The 26,078-nt window shown below is 37.8% G+C and overlaps 1 protein-coding gene across 9 annotated transcripts in view; it reads right to left on the bottom strand.

Annotated features, from left to right (window-relative positions):
• LOC130457893 (galactocerebrosidase-like) overlaps positions 1 to 24,842 on the bottom strand; it is a 147,301-nt gene extending 122,459 nt beyond the window's left edge. For 4 of the 9 annotated variants that reach the window (XM_056820607.1, XM_056820615.1, XM_056820598.1 and 1 more), the window contains exons 1-3: positions 24,558 to 24,842; positions 6,742 to 6,810; positions 3,642 to 3,705 (exon numbers count right to left, since the gene is read on the bottom strand). In XM_056820607.1, coding sequence (XP_056676585.1) covers positions 3,642 to 3,705; positions 6,742 to 6,810; positions 24,558 to 24,779 — 355 coding nt within the window. In that variant the 5' untranslated portion in view covers positions 24,780 to 24,842. Of the gene's footprint in view, positions 1 to 3,641; positions 3,706 to 5,891; positions 6,269 to 6,741; positions 6,811 to 24,233; positions 24,391 to 24,557 lie in introns of those variants that run through there. The other 5 variants (XM_056820650.1, XM_056820589.1, XM_056820649.1 and 2 more) reach the window with 3 other exon arrangements.
• Positions 24,843 to 26,078: the final 1,236 nt, after the last annotated feature.

The following is a 26,078-nucleotide window of genomic DNA, read 5'->3' as shown; positions in this document are numbered from 1 at the left end:
AGGCCTAAGTTCCCCCCAAACTCAAGGAGGGAGGAAAAAGGTTTTAGATAGAGACAGGGACCCCTTTTTTTCCCACATTCCTTTCTCATTCTTCCCTGCCCATTATTTCTTTGTATTATCTTGATTGAGTTGACATTAAAAGAGTTAACTTTTCCCCAAGCTGTGTGTGAGTGAACAGATCAAGGGGAGACCCTTTGGTCTTGAGTAGTGGAGAGGGGACAAGAGGGACAAAAGAGAATTGGGGAGAGCAGCTTTAGCTAAGAAGGGAAGCGTGAACTTTAAATTATTCCACCCTACTTAGATCTTACTTTATAGTGAAGATAAAATTGTAATCTCTTGATTGAATAATGAAGGTACTTGATTCTTACTTTATAGTGAAGCTAGAACTTTAAGCTAAGTCTATTTTTAGATCTTACTACAAAAAGATGTTAAGTAACTATAAAAGGTAAATTAATCACAAAAAGGTTAAGTAACTAACAAAAGGTGAACTTAACAAAGAAGTGTTAAGTAACTCAAAAGATATAATCTAATCAAAGAAGATGAGAACTAAATAATGGGAAGTCCTGGAGAAAAGCCTCTGGTGTGATTGGTAGACATGAAAATTTAGAGGAGGGGACACAAGAGTAAAAGGTCTATATATTTCGCGTCACTTCCTCTCTCCAGTACCTTTGGCCATGGAGAGGTGGCTTGTGGCTGGGACTTTCAGCATCTTGGCGTGGCTACAGCTATTGTCTGGCTTGGTGGTGAGTTTCTGGCTGAGTTTTTCTCCTTTACTTTCCAACTTTATCCTAATAGAAGCATCTAATCTCCTTCAAAGACCTAGTGGCGGAGATCTTGTACTCCCCCTGGCACAGGCCAGGTGGGAGAAATCCTATACCCTCTTCCTTCTTTCTCATTGAAATCTTTCCCTCTATATTAATTTAAATTACCATAAATTTCCAGACTGACTTGGGTATTTTATTTGGGATTTTTCCCTGGCAACCAATTAATTTAGATTTAAGTCACAACCCTAAAATTATCTTTACAGAAGGCAGAAGGGGGAAAATCTTCAAGCCCCCTCTCCTCTCTCTGAGCTAACCCTAAACATTAGCTGTCTCCCTGTACCCTGCTTTGAGAGGGGAGGTTCTCTCCTCTTTTTCCCTCTCTATACTAATTTAATCACCCCTCAAATACAAATTAACCTCCTTTTTAATACAGTAGACTACACCAAAGTACCATCAAATATAGTGGAAGGTGCCTTTATTATAGTCCTAAAAGTTACTGTTATTACAATAGGTACTACTCAATCATGGAATGTGAAAGCCCTAAAGTGTTACTCCTAATCTTCCTAACTTCAACTGGGGAAGAGTCCTAATTTTATTTTCATTTTCTTCATATGAATTTTTATTTTCCTCAGTTTTGAATACAATTTTCAGCCAGTGATCTAGCATGGGCCTCAGTTCAGAGTTCCTGCTAGTCTTACAGGTTATAATTATTTAAGAAAGACTAAGATAAGAAAGGAAAAAATATACCACAAGGTAGCAAGTACTTGGTGATTCAAATAGGTTCACAGCCAGCCTTCAAAGAATCACACAGCTTCCACATTTGCTCCCATTCTACAAACCTGCCTTTGTTAACAGAAAAGGAAGCAACAGATATTGGAACAGGCTTATGTATAAAGTGTACTACTCATTTCCTTTTGATATATAAATTTAATGACTACCAGAAACCCCAGGGATTATTTGCTGCCATACTTTTTTTGTCTTTTGGCCACACAGCTAACATATACAATATGAATTGCTTTCACTTTAGTAATGACAACTATTACATACTAAATGGTCAAATTATGGTTGCTGTGGATACTGTGTAACCTCTGAATTTCTTCACAAATGCAAAGAAATTCCATTTTTAACATAGCTAAAAATATTTTCTTTTCTCTTTCCTCATTTTAAGAATTTAATTTTAAATCTCCATTATGTATAGCAGATGGCTTTCATCCACTTGCCCTCTCCTACTCTGAGGAAATGGGTTCCTACATCTTGACTGGGCCAACTACTCTGGCTACCATTATCCTGGATGTCAAGCTAAAAAAACTTTTGGTAACCCCATATCCAGTGATGGCGAACCTACGGAATGGGTGCCACAGAAGGCACACAGAGTATTCTCTGTGGGTACAAGGCCACACCCTCACCTTCAGAATTCAGTCCTAGAAAGGCAGAGGGACTCTGGCAGAGCTGCTCCCCTCACCCTCTCCACCAGACCTGATGACATTTTCTCACATTCCCAGCAGCCCAATGGGAGTCTACAGGAAGTAAGGTGGGCGGCTAACTGGTGGCAGGGCTAGAGGGGAGTAGAGTACTCAAGCCACTCCTCTCCCCCTCTCTACACTCACTGATGTCATTCCTCACATCACCCACCCCTATACCAGCAGCCCAATGGGATTGCTTTCTCCCTCCCCTGTGTAGCAGAAGGGTGGGGGAGGGGGTATACCCAGCACTAAGTACAGAAGAGGGATATGGCAATCAGTGGGGAAGAAGGGATAGCACTCAGTTTGGGGGATGGGCTGGAGCAGGGCCTGGCACTCCATCACTAACAGGTTCACTATAACTGCCCTAATCAATCTCTGCCAGGAGAGGAATTCAGGAAGAGGGACTGTTTTCTGTTACCAGACTCAGTAGTACTATGATACAGTTCAAAGAATGGAGTTCAGATCCTAGCTCTACCTTGCACAGACCATTTTATGTCTCTGAGCCTCAGTTCTAAATATGTAAATGTGAAAAATGTGGGCATTAGACTAGGTAATTTCTAATGCTCCTTATTATTCTCAATATGGATGAAGATGATTCAGGTCATCACTGGCTCTATAATTAAACCTTAGGATGGAAGATATACATGTAACCTCCTTTTGATGTCTTTTGGGAGAATTACCATTCAATTAGTTTTTTGGTTCTTTATTATTATTTATTATTATATATTTTCAATATATATCATATAAATATTTATACATTTTCAAATACAAAAATAAAATTACATGCATTAAAAAATTACAGGTCTCCCACAAATAGCTTGCTTATCTTAAAGAGTATTCTTCCTATAAAACTAAAATTTTCATGCAACAAAAATGAATGTCTTTTCCATAGAGCTTAATATATTGGGATCCAGACTATAAAAATGTCCCCTACATGAAGCCCGAGGTTCCAAAATTATTAAACTACTATTATATGCCATATACACTTAAACAAAACAACTATACTATAGCATATAGCATTTCAAATATTGATAATTCCTTTATGACCATTTATTTTTGCTAAAGGGCTGTCACTTATTTTTAAACAGAAATATGATTTTAAGTGACTTGCCTTTCTTTCTCAGCAATTTTCTTTTATACCTGTCCCTTTTTTTCAACTTCCCAGTGAAATTCCAAACTTCATACTTTCATCTATCATCTTTAAAAAATGGTTCTTTTCCATTATAAATTTACTTCAGCTAACCTAAGATCAATCTGTGGCTTTTAGACAGAAAAATCAGCTTAAAATAAAATTTAGATCAAAACAATTTCCCAACCAAGACACAAAATAGGGATCTCTATGTTCCAAAGAAGGCACTTTAAAGTTAAGCATATAGATCACTGGAAAAAAAGCCCATTTTCCCAAAAGTCCTACCTGTTGTTAGTCCATCACCACCTACTTTCACTTTCAGCATATGCAAAGAAGCACCAAAGTTTGGCTAGGAAAAAGAATTAACAAGATTAATAATATCCTTAATTGTACCATGCATGCTTTAACTTTAAGAAAAGTTACTATCTAGGTTTTATAGGTAAAACAAAAAAGACACAATTTAAAGCAATCACCATTTTTATGACAGTCAGTTAAAGTTTGTATTTGCAATTATTTGGGAAATTTGATCCTTGATATATATATTGCCAAACTCATTAAACCAATTGTTAAAAGTTGTTGTATCCATAAGTACTTTGTCTAAACCCATTGTAGTTGTTAAATGGACTGCCTCAGTTTCCCCTGTAACTGTCTGGAGAATTGTCCTCTAAACCTACAGTTCCTCTGAACCTATAGTCCCTCATCATATGGCCAGGGGTCTATTGCACAGATAACATATTGGTTGATTTTGTCTATACTGCCTAGGTTTGAAATTATTTCTAGGTGGTCTATATGTCCTCAGTGCAGCCACAGATTTATTCTGCTGGACTTCATTTCCTTTTCATTTTAATTTCAGCTCTTTTATTTCTCTGGTTAGAGTGTCAATAACATCATTCTGCTCATCTGATTGTCTGTCTTTTTCATCCTAGTATATAGAAATAGCAACACTTTTAAGCTCATCTAGCCCTATGATAAACCAATTTGGACAGCTGCTCCTGAAAGGGTTGCTAACAACTGGACAAGCATTTTTCACAAATTGATGGCATATGTGACTAATGTCGTCCTCAGTCAACAAATCAGTTCCTACCCATTTTTCTCCACATTCTAATACATGGTCCAGAAAACTTGCTGGGGTCTCTCTTACCTCCTGCCTAAGAGGTTCAAACATTAACCAAGTCCGCGGGAGCTTAGAATTCAATCTCATTGTCTCAATTATGGCTTCCCTGCAATAGAGAGTTCCCTGTCCAATGAAACTGAGTTGGGCTTCCAATCTGCGTCCAACTCTGGCCAGTTGGGGAGTCTGGGGTTCTTGTTAGTCTCCTCAATAATCTGCTGCTTTTCCCATTTCAATAATACCTCATTCATTAAAATTTGAAAGTCCAGATACGAAGGGTCAAAGATCTTAACTATCCTTTTAAATTATTTTACTGCTCCCATGGATTCTTCCTCAAATTTAGGAATTCTCTTTTTTATTGCATCAAGGTCTGCCTGTGTAAATCTCTGGAGAGCTTTGACATATCAGATACCCATATCTGGTGAGACCATGAGAACCCTTCTTAGAGGGAAGATATGTGAAGGATTCTTTTCTAGAACTTTTGTTTCTACTTGGAGCTTATTTGGTGCATTAGGTTTTTCTGCACCCTCTAACTTCACTGCCTCTTATTCTATAATTCCTGGCACTATTACTTTTGCCTGAGTTAATTCTTGGTATTGTGCCTCCATTCGGTCTAGCTTAGTTTTCAGATAATGTAATTCATTTCATTCTTTTTCAATATGCGTCTTGTTAATTCTGTTCCATCTCTTAAAAATGGCTACCAGAGGTTTTGTCATCATATAAAGGCAGGCCAGGATCAGAATCAGTAGTGGTGTATATGATATTACTTGCAGTAGGGTCATAGACAATACTGGCTTTCGTATTCCATAACCAAGTGAATTGTGTATGAATTCTGGCATAGTTATGAGGAAAAAATTGGGAAGGAAAGCTAGCTGCCACACAGATTGCAATATCTTGTTTAGGAATTCTCTTTTTTATTGCATCAAGGTCTGCCTGTGTAAATCTCTGGAGAACTTTACCTCTTGTTCTCATTTCATACTCAAGGCTTATAACAGTATGAAAGCCTGTGTTTTAAAGTAGCTTGTTAAGTTACCAGTAGCATAGCCACTGTTATAAAATAGTGCCTTCTGTTGCATTTCTCACAGGAACTGCAGCTATCTGAGTGCCAATGAGTGATGGACCCCGGCTGTGAGACAGCATTCTAACAGACCAGTTAATCTCTAAAACTCAAATTTTGTGAGGTTCTCACCAAAACTCACCAAAATAGTAATAAAGATATTAATAAGGAGGATACTGTTGTGTATACTTTCTTAGAGTTTACAAAGTATTTAGTTCTCCTCCTTGAAGGAAATTCCAAGAGTGAACTTCCCTCTACTGGGAACAATGCACAAACTGCCTTGGAGACTATTACATATATATATACAATTAATAATAGGATGCCTTAACTCTAAAGGAACTAGATTCTCTACCCACTTTCCTTTTACCTTACAGTGAAATATTTCTTCGTCTTGAGAATTCACCCAAGCTACTCTTGCAAATTCTTTATCATTAACTAAGTTTTCACAGAAACCCTATTTGACTAGTCTAACTAAATCCTTATATATCAGTAAAATTATCTATGTTAAGGTTTTCTCCAAATACACAAAAACAGCGAGCCAAAATGTTTCATATGCTCTCTGAGCAGAGTGTGGTTCTCAGGTGAGTTTCAGAGCCCAGGCAAACACGTCTTCTGGTCTTTCTCCTTTCACACAAAAGTTTTTACAGCAGCAGGTCTTCAGGTCTTCTTCCTGATGTTTCCCACAGTGAGGACAGTAAAAAACCCTCAAGATATTTCCAGAGTTTCTCTTTCTTCCCTGTCATAAGCAAGGCAATATTCAGAGAGAGAGAGAGAGAGAGAGAGAGAGAGAGAGAGAGAGAGAGAGAGAGAGAGAGAGAGAGAGAGAGAGAGAGCAGTGCTGGCTAATCCCACAGAAGGCAGGGATTAACTGCCTCAGAACTTTTTCTGCCCTTCTCCCTTTCAATTCCAAATCATGCCCAGAATTCTTTCTGCCTCAGCCACTCTACAGCCTCTGAGACAACTTCCTAAATTCCTTAACCTATCAAAACCTTATCAATATATTTCTAATTTTATCCTCATACATGCATGTTCAAAGTACTTTAAGAAAAGTTACTATCTAGGATTTATAGGTAAAACAAACAAGACAAAATTTAAAGCAATAACCATTTTTATGATGGTAAAAGTGGTTTTAAAAAAAAAACACCTCACTTTTAAAATTTAAGGTCTCCAAACAACTCTTAACATAATCATAAAATGTCTCTTTTAATAAATATTACCTTAAATAAATAATCCAATATTTCAGAACGCTGAGGCTCAGGGTAATTGATTAGAAGTCGGGAGGCTGCCTAAAAAAGAGATTTCAAAGAAAAAAAACTATTATTGAATAAATTTTAAAACAATTGTAGCCACCTAATCAGATACCCAACTTACCCATATTAGAAAGAGACCATGGATTTGATTTAATGAAACATTCACTGACTACATTAGAATCTGGAGGAGCCAAGAAGTGACATGGAGAGAGACCTGTACACTATAGTTGGTCTAGGCTTTAAAAACACTTTATTTATTTATTTAATCTCACTGAGGAAATTAGTGTTCTAACAGATGAAAGTTTCTGAGAGGTTGTTGGGATGATAATATTTCCTTGTTTTTTTAAATTATATTTTATTTGATCATTTGCAAGCATTATTCATTAAAGACAAAGATCCTTTTCTTTTCCTCCTCCCCACCTCCCCTTGGTTGACGCGTGATTCCACTGGGTATCACATGTGTTCTTAATTAGAACCCATTGTCATGTTGTTAGCATTTGCATTAGAGTGTTCGTTTAGTCTCTCCTCTGTCATGTCCCCTCAACAGCTGTAGTTGGGCAGTTGCTTTTCCTCAGTGTTTCTACTCCCACAGTTTGTCCTCTGCTTATGAATAGTGTTTTTTCTCCTAGATCCCTGCAGATTGTTCAGGAACATTACACCGCTACTAATGGAGAAGTCCATTACGTTCGATTATACCACAGTGTATTGGTCTCTGTGTACAATGTTCTCCTGGTTCTGCTCCTCTCGCTCTGCATCACTTCTGGGAGGCCGTTCCAGTCTCCATGGAATTACTCCACTTTATTATTCCTTTTTGCACAATAGTATTCCATCACCAACATATACCACAATTTGTTCAGCCATTCCACAATTGAAGGGTATCCCCTCGTTTTCCAATTTTTGGCCACCACAAAGAGCGCAGCTATGAATATTTTTGTACAAGTCTTTTTGTCCATTATCTCTTTGGGGTACAAACCCAGCAGTGCTATGGCTGGATCAAAGGGTAGACATTCTTTTATCGTCCTTTGGGCATAGTTCCAAATTGCCCTCCAGAATGGTTGGATCAGTTCACAACTCCACCAGCAATGAATTAATGTCCCTACTTTGCCACATCCCCTCCAACATTCATAACTTTCCTTTGCTACCATGTTAGCCAATCTGCTAGGTATGAGGTGATACCTCAGAGTTGTTTTGATTTGCATCTCTCTGATTATAAGAGATTTAGAACACTTCTTCATGTGCTTATTAATAGTTTTGATTTCTTTATCTGAAAACTGCCTATCCATTTCCCTTGCCCATTTATCAATTGGAGAATGGCTTGATTTTTTGTACAATTGCTTTAGCTCTTTGTAAATTTGAGTAATTAAACCTTTGTCAGGGGTTTTTATGAAGACTTTTTCCCAAATTGTTGTTTCCCTTCTGATTTTAGTTACATTGGTTTTGTTTGTACAAAAGATTTTTAATTTGATGTAGTCAAAATTATTTATTTTACATTTTGTGACTCTTTCTATGTCTTGCTTGGTTTTAAAGTCTTTCCCCTCCCAAAGGTCTGACATGAATACTATTCCGTGTTTACCCAATTTACTTATGGATTCCTTCTTTATGTTTAAGTCATTCACCCATTTTGAATTTATCTTGGTGTAGGGTGTGAGGTGTTGATCAATTCCTAATCTCTCCCACACTGTCTTCCAATTTTCCCAGCAGTTTTTATCGAATAGTGGATTTTTGTCCCAAAAGCTGGGATCTATGGGTTTATCATATACTGTCTTGCTGAGGTCTCCTGCCCCCAGTCTATTCCACTGATCCTCCTTTCTGTCTCTTATTCAGTACGAAATTGTTTTGATTACTGCTGCTTTGTAATATAGTTTAAGGTCTGGGACTGCAAGACCCCCATCATTTGTGTTGGGTTTTTTTTTCATTATTTCCCTGGATATCCTTGATCTTTTGTTATTCCAAATGAACTTTGTTATGTTTTTTTCTAAATCAGTAAAGAAATATTTTGGTAGTTCCATGGGTATGGCACAAAATAAATGAATAAGTTTGGGTAGGATGGTCATTTTTATTATATTGCCTCATCCTACCCATGAGCAGTTAATGTTTTTCTAATTGTTTAGATCTAGTTTTAGTTGTCTGGCAAGTGTTTTGTAGTTATGTTCATATAGTTCCTGTGTTTGTCTCGGGAGATAGATTCCTAGGTATTTTATTTTGTCTAAGGTGATTTTGAATGGGATTTCTCTTTCTAGTTTTTGCTGCTGAGCTGTGTTGGAGATATATAGAAAAGCTGATGACTTATGTGGGTTTATTTTGTATCCTGCAACTTTGCTAAAGTTGTTGATTATTTCAATTAGCTTTTTGGTTGAATCTCTTGGATTCTTTAAGTAGACCATCATGTCATCTGCAAAGAATGATAACTTGGTCTCCTCCTTGCCTATTTTGATGCCTTCAATTTCTTTTTCTTCTCTAATTGCTACTGCTAGTGTTTCTAGTACAATGTCAAATAATAGAGGTGATGATGGGCATCCTTGTTTCACTCCTGATCTTATTGGGAATGCATCTAGTTTATCCCCATTGCAGATGATATTAGCTGATGGTTTTAGATATATACTGTTTATTATTTTTAGGAACGACCCTTTTATTCCTATGCTTTCTAGTGTTTTTAATAGGAATGGGTGTTGTATTTTATCAAAGGCTTTTTCTGCATCTATTGAGATAATCATGTGGTTCTTGTTGGTTTGCTTGTTGATGTGGTCAATTATGTGGATGGTTTTCCTAATATTGAACCAGCCCTGCATCCCTGGTATAAATCCTACTTGATCATGGTGGATGACCCTTCTGATCAATTGCTGGAGTTTTGCTAGTATCCTATTTAAGATTTTTGCATCTATATTCATTAGGGAGATTGGTCATAGTTTTCTTTCTCTGTTTTTGACCTGCCTGGTTTTGGAATCAGTACCATGTTTGTGTCATAAAAGGAGTTTGGTAGAACTCCCTCTTTGCTTATGTCAAATAGTTTATATAGTATTGGGATTAACTGTTCTCTGAATGTTTGATAGAATTCACTGGTGAATCCATTAGGCCCTGGGGATTTTTTCTTAGGAAGTTCTTTGATGACCTGTTGGATTTCATTTTCTGATATGGGATTATTTAAGAATTCTATTTCTTCTTCTGTTAGTCTAGGCAGTTTGTATTTTTGTATACATTCATCCATATCACCTAAATTGGTGTATTTATTGCCATATAATTGGGCAAAGTAATTTTTAATGATTGCCTTAATTTCCTCTTCATTGGAGGTGATGTCCCTCTTTTTGTCTTTGATGCTGTTAATTTGCTTTTCTTCTTTCCTTTTTTTAATTAGATTGACCAGTACTTTGTCTATTTTGTTTGTTTTTCCAAAGTACCATCTTCTTGTCTTATTTATTAAATCAACAGGTCTATCACTTTCAATTTTATTAATTTCTCCCTTAATTTTTTGGATTTCTAGTTTGGTTTTCTGCTGGGGGTTTTTAATATGAGTTTTTTTTTTTTATTTGCATTTCCAATTGATTGATCTCTGCTCTCCCTAGTTTGTTAATATATGCACTCAGGGATATGAATTTACCTCTGATTATCACTTTGGCTGCATGCCAAAAGGTTTGAAAGGATGTCTCACCATTGTCATTTTCCCTGGTGAAATTATTAATTATTTCTATGATTTCTTCTCTAACTAAACGATTTTGGAGTATCATATTGTTTATTTTCCAATTAGTTTTTGATTTGGTTTTCCATGTACCATTACTGATCATGATTTTATTGCCTTGTGATCTGAAAAGGCGCATTTATTATTTCTGCTTTTCCGCATTTGTGTGCCATGTTTCTGTGACCTAATATATGGTCAATCTTTGTGAATGTGCCATGTGGTGTTGAGAAGAAGGTGTATTCATTTTTATCCCTATTTATTTTTCTCCATATGTCTATTAATTCTAATTTTTCTAAGATTTCATTCACTTCTTTTACCTCTTTCTTATTTATTTTTTGATTTGATTTATCTAAATTTGATAATGGTTGGTTTAAGTCTCCCACTAATATGGTTTTACTGTCTATTTCTTCCTTCAATTCTCCTAGTTTCTCCATTAAAAATTTGGGTGCTATATTATTTAGTGCATACATGTTGATTAGTCATATTTCCTCATTATCTAAAGTCCCTTTTAACAAAATATAATTACCTTCCCTATCCCTTTTGTTCAGGTCTATTTTTTCTTTGGCTTTATCAGATATCATGATTGTAACTCCTGCCTTCTTTCTGTCAGTTGAGGCCCAGAAGGTCTTACTCCATCCTTTAATTCTGACCTTGTGAGTGTCTACCCGCCTCATGTGTGTTTCGTGAAGACAACATATGGTAGGGTTTTGGATTCTAATCCATTCTGCTATTCATCTATATTTTATGGGTGAGTTCATCCCATTCACGTTCAAAGTTATGACTGTCATTGGTGGACTCCCTGGAATTTTGATATCCTTCCCTAATTCTAACCTTTCTTCTTCAGCTCTACCTTTTAGTCCAGGGATTTATTTTAAATCAGTCACCCTTGTCCCCTCCCTTGATATGTTTCCCTTTCTAGTCCCTCCCTTTTTGTTCCCTTCCCCTTCCCCCTCTTCTTCCCTCTCTTTTTTGTTTTCCCTCCCCTCTCCCCCCTTGGTTTTCCCTTCTCCCTTCCCTTGTTCGGTAAGATAGAATTCACGATCCCACTGGATCTGGATGTTCTTCCCTCTCAGAGTTGATTTCCCTGAGAGTAAGGTTTAAGTGAAAACTCTCTTCTTCTCCTTCTTATAGGAGTTTTCTTCCCCTCCCCTTCCCGTGTGAATCTTTGTGTGAGAAAGATTATTCTATTTGGTCTTTCTTTCCCCCCTATTTACACATTACATTTTCCCCACATGTTAGTATACATAGATTGATATAAATGTAGTCCTTATAGAAGAGAATTTGGGTAAAAGAAAAAGATAACATTTTTCTCCTTTTCCCTTTCTTTCATATTTTCCTTTTCAGGTATTCCATGCTCTTTGTTTTTCGATATCGAACTTTCCACAGAGCTGTGGTCTTTTCTTTGCAAAAACTTGGAAATCTTCTATTTTGTTGAATGCCCATACTTTCCCTTGGAAGTATACAGTCAGTTTTGCTGGATAGCTGATTCTTGGTTGAAGACCCAGCTCTCTTGCCTTTCTGAAAATCATGTTCCATGCCTTACGATCATTCACATTGGAACTTGCAAGGTCTTGTGTGACCCTGATTGGCATTCCTTTATATCTACATTGTCTTTTTCTGGCTTCTTGTAGGATTTTTTCTTTTGCTTGAAAGCTTTGAAATTTGGCAATTACATTCCTGGGAGTTGTCTTTTGGGGATTTAGTGTAGAGGGTGTTCTGTGAGCTCTGTCAGTGGCTGTATTGCTCCCTTGTTCTAGAATCTCTGGGCAATTTTCTTTGATTATATCTTGTATTACGATGTCGAGTTTGCTGTTTATTTCTGGCTTTTCTGGAAGTCCAATTATTCTTAAATTATCTCTTCTTCCTCCATTTTCCAAGTCTGTCACCTTGTCAGTGAGATATTTTATGTTCTCTTCTAATTTCTTGATCTTTTGGCTTTGCTTTATTGATTCTTGCTCTTTTACCTGCTCGTTGTCTTTGAGTTGCCTAATTCTGACCTTTAAAGCCTGGTTTTCCTTTTCAGTTTTGTCTAACTGGTTTTGTAGATGCGTGAATTTCTTTTGCATTATTTCCCACTTTTCCTCCCAGAAGGCTTCCATCTTTTTGATCCTTTCCGATTCAAATTCTTCATGGGTTTGTAGAGAGTTTCCATTTCCTTTGGAAGGTTTCGGGGCATTTGCTTGTGTTTCCTCTTCTATCTCCTCTGTATTTTGTACTTTTGCTCCATAAAATATGTCCAAAGTCACCCCCTTCTTCTTGTTTTTCTTGGAATTTTGGGGATTTTGTGCTTCTGTGGAGTTTGCCATCTCTATCTGAGTGGGGAAGACTAGCTTTTCTTATCTCTGTCTGGTGTTCAGAGGTTTTAGCCCTATGCAGATTGTCCGTTCTATGCAGTTGTTGTTCTGTCTTCCCGGGGAAGTCAGGATTTGTTGGTGTTTCCCTGTTACTGTCCTCCTCAGTTCCCTCCCGATGCTTCTCTGTTGCCTTACTTCCACGCTCTGAGCCTGGCTCGGCCCTTTCCTCGGGGTGTTTGTTTCTGTGCCTTAGCTGGCCAGGAGAGCCAGCACTCTGAGGGGGGAGGGGCTGTGGCTTCCTGGAGCTCCCAGGGATCCTGTTAAGATTAACTTTCTCTGGGTTGAACTGAGTATGTTTTGAGGCAGGGACCTTGAGACTCAGATGGAAGGATCCAGCCAGGGGGCTGCAGGCTCCCCCTTCTCTTTCTGTTTCCTTGCTGTCTGGGTGCCCCTGCAACTGGGTCAGGGTTTTTCAGGATGCGGCTTTCAGCTCCGAGGCCCTTTTTCCAGCCCTGAGGGTTACTGTTGTTTTAGAAGACCCTGCTCTCTGAGGGGGGGGCATGGCTTCCTGGAGCTCCGAGGGCTCCTGATAGGATTAACCTCGGACTGAGTATGCCCTGAGGCACAGACCTTCGGTGAGACTCAGATGGAAGGATCTGGTCAGGGGGTTACAGGCTCCCCCGTCTCTCTCTGTTTCCCTGCTGTCTGGGTGCCCCCTCGACTGGGTCAGGTTGTTTTCAGGAAGAGGCCTTCAGGATAGCCGGCCCTGAGGCTCTGAGGTTCCCTCTGCTGCCTCGGACTCAGCTCTCTGGGTTGGGGGTATGGGTCCTGGGACCTTCCTTCTGCCTACCACTTAGGTCCGAGTGATCTCGTATTCTGGCTTTTGGGGGGACTGTACCTTTTGATCCAGGTCCAGGTCCAGGAGGAGGATTACTGGGGTCTATGCTGTTGTTTGTTTTGAATTCTGGTGCCTTAGGAGCATATAGTTTGAATTCAGCAGGGAAGGGTATCCTGAGATCTGATCTTTAGCTTTCTCTAAGCTGCCATCTTGACTGGAAGTCGATGATAATATTTTCTTAAATATTTTTAGGAAATTATAAGCATTATGAGAGGGCAAACATCAGGATGAGCCATTATAATTTCAACTACTACAGAAAGAAGCAATGTGCCTGGAAAGTCTCACTTACACCAGCAAAAGATCATCAGCACTGAGATACACTCAACCATGAACTGACCATGCCATGTCAATAATGCCTTGTACTATTTGCTAGCAAAAAGCATTTTAGGGTCTATATTTGTGTATTAATGAGCCCTGTAAAATGTGTCAGAGAAGGTCTCTTTCTCATCTGTAATATGTATAATCAAAACACCCTGCTTACCTTAAAGCTATCCTGAAAACAAAATGAGATGATATGAAAACTCTCCAGGAAAGTATAAAGATTGTACTAATAAAAGGCAATGTTATTGACAAAGGCAAAAAAATTAGTTTTTAAACTATTCAAGAGCACTATTACATGATAGTACCATTTTGAGTATGTGTCTTCTAGTTTAAATTTTTAATACCTGAGTTTAAAGAACTATGTTCCTAATTTGTGAAATAATCATTATTTCAGCTTTAGAACTTAAGATGATCAGAGTAAAGAATTAATCATTACCTTTAAAATGTATGGCTATGGTTTGCATGATAATATACATACAACCCACACTGAATTGCTTGCCACCTCCAGGAGGGCAGAGGAAAGAAGGGAGGGAGACAATTTGGATCGTATAACTTCGGAAAACTTATGTAGAAATTTGTTATTAAAATTAAAAAATAAATAGATGACATGTACAGTAGTAGCTAGGTCATAGCCCATATGGTGCCCAATGCCTATATAAATGGCCTTATTAAAATGATTAAAAATCAGAAATGTGGTGAGGTAAAAAAGGTTATCAGAGAATTAGGTTGCAAAAACTGCAAAGGTCAAAGAAAAACAGTTGAATAAGAGTACATCCTAAGTCCCAAGTTTTTATGATCTTTAAGTCAGGGCCAAGATTTCATGGCATGCTACTAGACACCCACTCAGTGGATTAACATTTCACTATTGAAAATTTCATTGACTCAGTGACCTACTGTTTCCAGATCTACTTGCAGTTTTTGGGGAGGGCAACACTGAGTCTACAGCTTTTTGCATTACATAATCATTGTCACATACCTGCCCCTAACTAGAAATCATTCTGTACTATTCCTACCTTGGAAAGAAACTTAGATGCAAAGGCTCAAACTCTTTTGCAGACATTGACTTATGTAAATTATCATTTATCTCATTACAAAAGTTACCAATATAAGCTGGTCCCATCCTGAAAGCCATTTGCTGATCTCCTGTGATCAACTTGGTCAGTGTGTAGATAAACCAGGGCATACTTGTAACAAATTCCTTTTATTTCTCTGTCCTGATTTTTACCTCATTAATCAAAATAAAAGCCCAAACACAGACTTTTCCTTTTAATTTTTCTCATCTTGTCCAAGTAATATCTGATATTCTGCAAATTCACTGACTAGTGGTCATCAAGCCTTTGAAAAGCTCTAACAAGCACAAACCTATTACCTCCAACCCATTTTTTTCTTAACATGCCCTTGCTTTGTTCTTTTTAAAATTTTAAATTAATTTATGAAATTCTTGTGCATGTACAAAGAGTTCACTGGATAACCCTTTCTTCCCTCCTTTGTCAGAACTACTTCTCTTTGTTTCTTTAGAATTTTACTCTTTGAGAGCTTTTAATTCCTTCTAGATTGACTCCTCTTAGAGAATTTTAGGCCCAAAGATCCTATCATTCTTTTTTTTTAACTTTTTGAAGTTAACACTCTTATAAAAAGGGTGTATGTATCATTGCTGGTGGAGTTGTGAATTGATCCAACCATTCTGGAGGGCAATTTGGAACTATGCCCAAAGGGCAACAAAAGAATGTCTACCCTTTGATCCAGCCATAGCACTGCTAGGTCTGTACCCCAAAGAGATAATGGACAAAAAGACTTGTACAAAAATATTCATAGCTGCGCTCTTTGTGGTGGCCAAAAACTGGAAAGCGAGGGGATGCCCATCAATTGGGGAATGGCTGAGCAAATTGTGGTATATGTTGGTGATGGAGTACTATTGTGCTAAAAGGAATAATAAAGTGGAGAAGTTCCATGGAGACTGGAACAACCTCCAGGAAGTGATGCAGTGCGAGAGGAGCAGAACCAGGAGAACATTGTACACAGAGACTAATACACTGTGGTATAATCTAACGTAATGGACTTCTCCATTAGTAGTGGTGTAATATCCCTGAACAATCTGCAGGGATCTAGGAGAAAAAACACTATTCATAAGCAAAGGATAAACTATGGGAATAGAAACACCGAGGAAAAGCAACTGCCCAACTATAGCGGTGGAGGGGACATGACAGAGGAGAGACTCTAAACGAAACTCTAATGCAAATATTAACAACATGGAAATGGGTTCGAATCAAGAACACATGTGACACCCAGTGGAATCACGCGTTGGCTATGGGGGATGGGGGGGAGGAAAAGAAAATGATCTTTGTCTTTAATGAATAATGCTTGGAAATGATCAAATAAAATATTATTTTTTAAAAAAAGGGTGTATGTGGCAGACATCGACAAGTTTTTCTATCCTCTTGTCATAAATTCTAATAAGGATCCCTTCAGCAACCTTTCAACTCAAGCAAGTTGATAAGATTTACCTCTAGAATAAAAATTCCCTCAGTTGATTCCCCTGACTGTAAAATGACCCATATCTCATTAAGGCAAGTCAAAAAAGTATTAGTTGCTCTATTTGGAGAGAGAACTCTAGCAAGTCCTAAATAGTTGAAGTCTTAAAGAGTTGAGTCTTATATCACTCAAACATGCCTGGGGTACAGGCTTATAATTTCTTTAATGAAAGATCTTTCTGTAGAGATACTTTATACCACATTTCAATGATAATAGTTTTTGCTTCTGCAATATTTACTCTAAATATTCTCCACCAATTCTTCTCCACTCTAGGTCTCAATTTCCTCACATAAGTATACCTTCTTAAAATACAATGCTATTCACACACATGTCTCTTGGTCAAAGAATAGAAACAAAAATTATCAAAAAGTAGAATTGAAAACTATTATCAATCACATGAAAAAATGTTATAAATCACTAATAACAAGAGACATGCAAATTGAAACAATTCTGAAGTTACACCTCAAGCCAAACAAATAGGCAAAGATGATCCCCAAAAAGGAAATAGTCATTTTTCAAGTGGTTTTGAGAAGACAAATCCCTAATACCTGAATCATGAGGCTATGAATTAGTACAAACATTTTAAAAAGCAATTTGCAATTATGCAAATAAAATGATTAAAATAAAATAGCCAGGAACTTTGACACAGAGGTTCTATAGTAGTAAACATATCCCCCAAGGAGGTTATTGATTGGTTTAAAATAAAAGGCTCCATAAAAACCAAAACTTTCATAATGTGTGATGTAAAAGAAAATAATGTAATATTCTCAAAATATATTATAAGAATAATAGTAGTAAATTACCCCAGTGGAAGTTAGTAAATCTGGTTCCTCATACCCTCCCCATAGCCTTCTCCCTTCAAGAGGAAATTATGAAATCCCATCCATCTTCCAGCAGGACATGACTACTCCACCCCTTTGAAATACAAATACCTCTTAATGTCCTTTGGTAAAACTTACTCCATTCAAATGGAAAACTTTTGTCTCCAACCATTGTAAAAATTTTATAATCCCTTCAGGAATGTTTCATTATGTCAGGATTCTCCTAGGTAAATCATTTTTCTTAGGTCTGTGAATTGTTAAATTTCTGTGGTAGGAGTTTGAACAAAAGTCAGGAGAGCAGCTTCATAAACACAAAACACTTAGTTTCTTATTAGGAAAGTAATGATAGGAAATAGAAAGGAGAAAAGTGAGAGTAATCTTCTAATAGCTTATATACCTAAGATCCCAATCCTATCTAAAATTTTCTAAAAAAACCCTAAATCCATCTGCCTTCCAGTGTAGTGTCTTCTGCCAGACCAGGCCCAGCCTACTTTCCTACTCTGCCTATCTAGTCATTTACCCACTATCTATCTACCTATTTACCCAAGATAATCAATAATCAATAAGACTATTAAGGCCTTAAATCCCTTTCTCAGTCTTTAACTGTCAGTTAGAAAACTGTCAGTCCCAGAGAGAATGAGCCACACACTCCTCTCCCCAGGGGAGCCTGAGACAAAATCCCTCTCCAATGAGCTCTAACTGACTAACTCCACTCAACCACACCCTTCTGTCACCAACTGGCAATTTGCATAGCAGGGGAGCTCTTACTCAGAAATCTTTTTGCTCCCTTGCCTCTTAAATAAAAATAGGGAGAAGTTAAGAAAAACTTTCTTAACAGGTCAATGACTGGAGACCCTGCCCCACATTTCTCTATAAATCTTGGGGGGTGGGGGGAGAATTTGTCGTAGGTCAATGACTTGTGGGAGTATCCCACATTTCTTTCTTTCTCTCTCTGTCTCTCTCTGTCTCTCTCTGTCTCTGTCTCTGCCTCTCTCTCTGTCTCTCTCTCTCTCTCTCTAAATAAAGCATTGCATTTTAAGTGATGGTTCTCCCCTGTCTTATTATAAGAAGTGGCTATAGAGGGTACATCTTGTTACCTCAAGATCCCCTTAAAATTCCACTTTACACAATAGTTGTACTTTTTGGTGTTACAAAAACAAAAACAAAAAACAAAGAAAAGATGCCTATCAGCCAAAGAAAGACTGACAAATAGCATTACATGAATATAATAAAATATTCTTGTATTATAACAAAAAATCAAATTAAAAACAACAAAGAAATACAAACTTAAATGACCTAAGGCAGAAGGAAATAAGTTGAGAAAATAAAACAATATAAATAATGATGGTCTACAAAAATGTAAATGGAACTAACAATCACCAAAAATGGAAAGTGAATTTGTAAAAATTGCAAAACTCAAGCATTCAAAGAGGAGAGATTAGAAATCAAGCAAACATTTTCAGATTTTTTTCAATGATTGGCTTTGCTGATTTGCCTCCTCTTTTCCATTTAAAAATATTCTGTTATATGTGAAAGCTCCCTGAAGTAGAAGGAAAAATACAAGGGAAAATTCAAACAATTTTAAAGACAAAATATATCAATAAAAATTTATTTTGAAAAACAAGCATGTAAAAGATTTCTCAAAGCAATAATAATAATAAGAGAAATGCAAATCAAAATAGCTCTGTGGTTTCACCAAATACCAAGTACATTAACAAAGACAAGAAAAGATCAGAATTGTCAATAGAAGGGGTGGTGGTTCATAAAAAAACATACATACTAATTCACTGTTGGTGGAGGTATAGGGTGGGCCAATCATTTTGGAAAGTAATTTGGAATTATTCAAAGAAAGTGATTAAAGTGAACATGCTTTGTTTTAGACTGAGCTTGACTCAGAGCAGTACCTTTAATTAAGGTTCAATACTAGAACAAAATAAAATACTCAGGTCATTTGAGAGTTAATTTTAAAAAGAAATGTTCATTTAGCCAACGCAATAGAAGACTATTCAACAAAGAGGGCTTTCTTGATTTGACTGAAATCAAGAAATCTTGATTTGACTGAGCTGAGTAAAGTTTCCTTGTCTGATTTACTTACCACAATCTCCAATCATATATAACCTAGAGATCCGCGTAGCTACGGTGTACTATGGCAACCAATAAATGATGTCAAAAGCCTGACTCTTTAGTCCCCTGAGCCAACCAAGACAAGGGGACAGCCTCAATACATTTTAAGAAACTAACCTGCATGGAGGAAGAGAGAGATCAGTGCTCATACAACACCCTTCAACCCAGAGATTCCATTGATGGGAGACAAGATCAATGAAAGAAATAAAGGGCACATATACACTATAATATTTCTAGTAGCATGTTAAACAGAAAGCAAAGAACTACTAACAATTGCAGAAGAGCTAAAGGAATTGTAGCTCATGAATATGGTGGGTATTACTTAGTTCTAAAAAACAATGAATATGAAAAAATAAGGAAAAGCATGAAAAAGAATACAAAATGGAAATGAAGGTGATGGAGGCAATTCAGAGGAGTTCTCTCCACCCCATCCACAAAAATCTAGATAATACACAAGACCATTACTGATCAGGAAATATACTTAAAACACAGTGTGTCATCTTCTCACCTAAGATCAGCCAAGGGAATTGAAGAAAAAAGGGAACAATGTGTGGGCTATTGGGGACATGGTGTGACAGGCCCTAGTAGAGAACGTAGGGTGCTGAACATTTCCTGCCAAGGGATTGAATGAGGATTCTCCTGATTCGCCACAGCAAGATCAGAGATTCTAGATCCATCATAAAGGACCTGATCTTGTACAGGGCACAAAAACAGTGCCAAATAGCAGCTGTCACACAAATACCATGCCCAGGATTCAATGAGGATTAAATTAATCCATAGATTCAATTAGGATTAAAGATGGGCCTGTCCCAAAGAGTAGAAGACTGTACTTTGGGGTAGAGGCCAAGGGCAAGGACAGAAGTCTTAAATTATGTCCTGAGCAAGTAGCAAATACAGTAGGGAACAACAACTGGGTGACTCTCACCCCAGAAAAAAAAACAATCTCTTGGTTCTAGTCTCAAGCTTGTAGAAGAACAAATAACACCAATGAAATGTAACTATTAATGGACTAGTTATAAATAGGGAAATAGCTATTACTAAAAAAATGTCACACTATTGCATATTATGAAATAATATTGAGAAATGAGAGAAGAGCATCTTTTCAGAGGTGAAAATGGAGATTTTTTTAACAATTTTTATCTAGAATTGGGGTAGGAAACCCAGACCAATTCTGTCACTCTCACTGCCGAGCTAGATTCCCAAAAGCAAGCCTATAGGTGTGCTACTCAGGCCCAGACATAGGTAAGGAACTTAACAGAACTCAGCCTGAACTCTCCCAGAGATCCTTGAAGAACACAACCCAGTGCCCTGAAAAAGCAGCAGTCTGAATGAAGAAGACAAAAAACAGGACACAAAATAACCCACATATTCCCACCAGAAGTGGGCCCAACACAAAATCCAAAGTCAAGTAGAAGGTCTAGAAGAAATAAGAAAATTTAAAAAAGAACCTCATCAAAAAGAATGATGTGGTAACAGAAATAGTCCAAACACAAACCTAGGAGAAGAAAATGACTGTAAAACATCTATAAGCAAAGCCTCAAAGAAAAACCCAGCTTGTGAATAAGTTCAACTAGAATTCTGATAGAAATAAAGCAATAATTATGATATTGTAATGAAATGTAAATGCTAGCAGGTTTGGAAAAGAAATAAAAGTGATGGAAGAATGAAATGGAAAAGAGTCATCAAAGAAAGAAATTAAAAGAGAATATCTTATTCAAAAAAGATACTTCCTTGAAAATTAAAATTATCCAAACAGAAGTGAAAAACTCCATGAGATAAATATATTAAAACATTAAGACTGAAAAATAGCATCAAATATAAGATATATCATATCAAAAAACAAATGAAACACAAAACAAATTAAGAAGAGATGATTTAAGAATCTCTAAGCTATGTCAAAGCTATGAACATAAAGAGTATATGAGAAATTACACAACTAACCAGATCTCTTAGAACCAGAGAGCAAAATAAAAATATAAAGATCTCACTAAGGAGTAGCCAAGTGGCACAGCTAATAGATTACCAGGAGGATATTTGGATATAGAGGAGTGGATAGAGTTAGGAGGATGTAGGTACAAATATCCCCTGGGAAACTTGCTAGCTATGTGGCCCTGAGCAAGTCACTTAATCAAGATTCCCTAGCCCTTTTCATTCTTCTATCTTATAAATTATACTAAGAGAGAAGGTAAGGATTAAAAAAAAAAACACAACTTTTTGTCCAGTTTACACTAATAAAGCTGACAATATAAATGAAATGCATGAATATTTACGAAATATCAAATGCTCAGATTCACAAAACAAGAATCAAAAGGACTTAAACTACTCATCCATAAATGAACTCCTAAAGAAAAAAAAAAAGACACAAAACCAAATAGATTTACAAGCAAATTCTATCAAACATGTAAAAAAAATGATGAAAAAATAGGAAAAGGAAAGGTAAGGGCCTTCCAAATCCCTTTAATGATATAAAGATCATCCTACTACTTGAAGAGTCAAAACAGAGAAATAAAACCATAGACTAGTATCCCTAACAAATACTGGGACAGAAATTACAAATTGATGACAAAATCTACTGGGAACACCCAAGAGTAGCCTACTAGAAATTATGTATATTCTTGATATCTCACATTGTGTAGCAAGATAAACTCCAGGGCAGCTGGGTGGCTCCGTGGATTGAGAGCCAGGCCTAGAGACGGGAGGTCCTAGGTTCAAATCTGGCCTCAGACACTTCCTAGCTGTATGACCCTGGGCAAGTCACTTAAACACCATTGCCTAGCCCTTACCACTCTTCTGCCTTGGAACCAATACATAGTATTGATTCTAAGATGGAAGGTAAGGGTTTAAAAAAAAGGTAAACTCCAAATTAGTACATGAATTAGATATGAAGGATGACATTATAAAACAATTTAAAAAGCATTGAGTAAGTTACTTTGTCAGATCTATTATAATAGCTAACATGTATATAGCATCTACAGAAAATATAAATATATAAACTTAATATAAATATATTAATACAGTCAAAAAAGAAGGATACTACCAGACCTTAAGGAACTCACATTCCAATCAGGAAAGACAATACATCAAAGAAACTGAAAACTCAATCAAGGGCATGGCAGCAAAGTCCAAAAAATGAACCAAGTGATGTAGACTTCCTAAACTGGAGATGTTGGGAAGAAGTCATCAATGGGAAAAGGGAATCAAGGGAAAAGGCAAGAAAGGAAAAGCATGGTGTAAAAAAGCCCAGTGAATCATGGCTGTTCTGTGTCCTTCTTTAAAATGAAGCTTCTGATGAACATGCCTATGCATATTTAATTTTTTCAGTGAATGAAAATACTTTTCTCCCTCCCATCTCTACAGAATATGAAAGAACCAAGCCCTCATAACACATAAACATAGGCAAGCATATTCAACTGATCTTGTTTCCTTTCAGAAAAACATTCTCTTCCTGAGTCATATTCTAGGGAAAGGTTTGAGGCTATTAACTTTTAGTGATTCCTATGAAGTCAAATTTGCCTCCCTGCATCTCTAGTTCTTATTAGTAAGGTTTTGTTCATTCTACACGAGGGCATGAGATTAGCACTAAATTCTTTGTTAGATTTTGGTCTCCAGTGAATTTTTTGGTGGCTCCATTGTTATTCATCTCCCTATTTCCAGGGATTTCTAACAAAGTCAATAGTTTTCTCCCCTACCCTTCTTTGGTTTAAAGACCCTTTGGGTTAGATTTACAAGACTTCAGGCAAACAGCAATGATGTAGGATGGTTAACTGAATGCCTTTATTATCAACAAGGCAAGGGACCCAGGATAACTCTTAAGGGACTGTGATGATCTGATTACAGATTGAAGCACACCTTTCTTCACTTTATTTCCTCCATAAAATTTCCCCAATGTAAGCAATGTGTCTCATTTCACAACATGATGAATATGGAAACACGTATTATATGATAAAGCATGTACAACGTATATTATCTGCCTTCTTGAGGAGGCAGGTGAAATAGGAAGGAAGGAGAGGGGATTGCAAAACGTCAGAAAACACATTAATAATTGTATCTACGTGTAATCTGGGGGAAAAAATTCTTAAACTTCAGGTAAATACATTCTAACCAGTCCTTGGTATATACATATCAATCTAGAAAGAAATCTTTTATTCTTTTGCTTTAAATTGTCCAGAAATCGAAACTCTGTTTTCTGATATTATCTACTACTACCAGCTACTAATTGCCCAACTCATCTCCCTCTGCTAAAGTTCTTTTGCCTTCAATTTACTGCACTGATAAAACTAAGACCTGTGCCTCTAAAATCTTCACCACAACTTTGAATTCTTTAACAATTCTGGAAGTATAGCTTATGCCTACACGAACCAGTAGAATTGTGTAAAATAAATGGTAGGCAGATTTCTTAGTGGTTATCACATCAGCATTACTCAGCACACCATTTATGCCCTTTTTTCCCCATCGGAACTGGAAGTTCTGGAGGTCAGAGAGTGTATTTATTTTTGCCTACATTTATATTCCAATTCTTCAGAAGATGTCATAATGTTAACTATGGTTATTATTATAGACCTGACAGATAACTTCTATGCTTCCCAATTTTTGCCCCAATTACGGAATCTTTTGCCCTGCCTTGACTTTATCTACTGTCTTTGTATCTCCAAAGTGTCTCAGCACACCAGAGCTAATGAACGCTTGTTGACTGGCGGTAACTCAAATTTGTGCCGGTTTTTAGTTTGCAAAAGTACTCTCCATCCGTTACTTCACCTCACACAAACATCTCCCTGGGTGGTAGGAGCTATAATTACCCATTTTACAAGCGAGGAGTCACGTGATCAAGGAAGATTGCAAAGTCAAAATAGCCATGCACTTCTGGGAGACAGGTGGGATTGGGACCCAAGTACTCCAGACTGCAGGGACAGCTCCCTCCACCGCCGCCTCCCCGGGGAACGACCCAGGCGTGCACCTCAGCGGAGAAGGGAGGGAAGGGAAGGAAAGGAAGAGGAGGGAGGGGGGCACAAGTGCGAGTCGCCACCCCCTTCTCGCCCAGCCACTGAACTCCCGCTCCCCGTCCGCTCCCTCCTCAGGTCCCGGGCGAGCTCCACTGCTTCTCAGCTGCTTCTGGTGCTTACCGAGCCACCGCTCATCGCGCCAATCCCATCGAACACCCGACCGAGCCCAGCAGCATCATCCAAAATAATCTTAGAGGTGGGGGTCGGGGAAGGAGAGGTCTTGGAAAAATATCTACTTATGAACGACCCAGTGGCGCTCAAAGGTGGAAGAAGAAGAAGTAACCAAAGCAGCAACCGCCCCTCCGCCCGTAGGCGGTTAGTCCAAACCTTGTAAGGAAACATGTCTCAATGGGCTAATGCTAGAAATGACAGCTTGCTGCCTACTTTTAGCTTTGTGTGACTCACGTGACTCCGCCTCCAAATCACTTGAGCAGAAGAAAGGCAGTATAGTGAAATGGAGCTTCCTCGGGTTTCGCCATGTTTGAAGATGGCAACAGACCAGTAATGAAGCTAGTTCCATCTTGGTAGAGGGCAATCCTGGAGAGAGGGAGGTGATACAGAGCCCTAAACAGTTTTTATTTTACTTGTTTGTTTTGCCTTTCTGGTTCCTTCCTGCTTTGTACAAAGCCTGGCAGAGAGTACTTGATTAATAAATTTCAATTGACTGACTTGACTCTTCCAAAAATGTTTTGAGAATATTTATTATGTGTCTACTATGTACCAGAGGTAGCTAGGTGATACAATAGATGAAGTGCTGGATCTGGAGTCAGGCTATACATTCAAATCTAGCCTCAGACACTTCCTAGCTGCATGACCCTGAGCAAGTCACAAACCTTGTTTGCCTCAGTTTCTCCATCTGTCAAATGATCTAGAGAAGGTAATGGCAAGCCACTCTAATATCTTTGCCAAGAAAACCCCAAATGGGGTCACAGAGAGTTGGACAGGACTGAACCAACTGAAGGACAATAACTAGGTCCCAGACACTGTGCTATAAACTAGGGCTACAAGGAGAATAGTACAACTCTGCCCTCAAGGACCTTACATTCAAATGTGGAGGCAATCCACAGGAGCCTCTAACAATTTGGGGCTTCTGGGCCCAATGGGCCATTCTCCTTCTCCAGGAAGGAATCCCTTTAATCTGTGTCCAAATAGACTCATCCAGACTGGTTTCTCTCCTGAGGGAGTCTTTTCACCTAGAAGTAGGTTCAGAGTCCTTTTTCCCATATTCTTTGCCTTTCACACTCCCACTCCAACCACAGGGAAAAGTTACTTGGAGCTTAGGTTTGGCTCATGCTCAGCATCCCAAAGAAATTAATAGAAAGCTACTCTGTTTAAAATGAATCAAAGGGGGCAGCTGGGTGGCTCAGTGCATTGAGAACCAGGCCCAGAGATGGGAGGTCCTGGGTTCAAATCTGGCCTCAGGCACTTCCTAGCTTTGTGACCCTGGGCAAGACATTTGACCCCCACTGCCTGGAAATTACCACTCTTGCCTGGAAATTACCACTCTTCTGTCTTGCAATCAATATCCAATATTGATTCTAAGAAGAAAGGTAAAGGTTTGTTTTTTTTTAATTAATAAATAAAATAAAATGAATCAAGCAGGAGACACAAAATGTATTTCCTTCACACAAACGAAATGCT

This window comes from Monodelphis domestica, chromosome 1 (assembly GCF_027887165.1).
Source record: "Monodelphis domestica isolate mMonDom1 chromosome 1, mMonDom1.pri, whole genome shotgun sequence".
NCBI classification, from domain to species: Eukaryota; Metazoa; Chordata; class Mammalia; order Didelphimorphia; family Didelphidae; genus Monodelphis; species Monodelphis domestica.
Note: the sequence above shows the minus strand (reverse complement) of the source record. Positions and strands in the feature narration are given on the sequence as shown.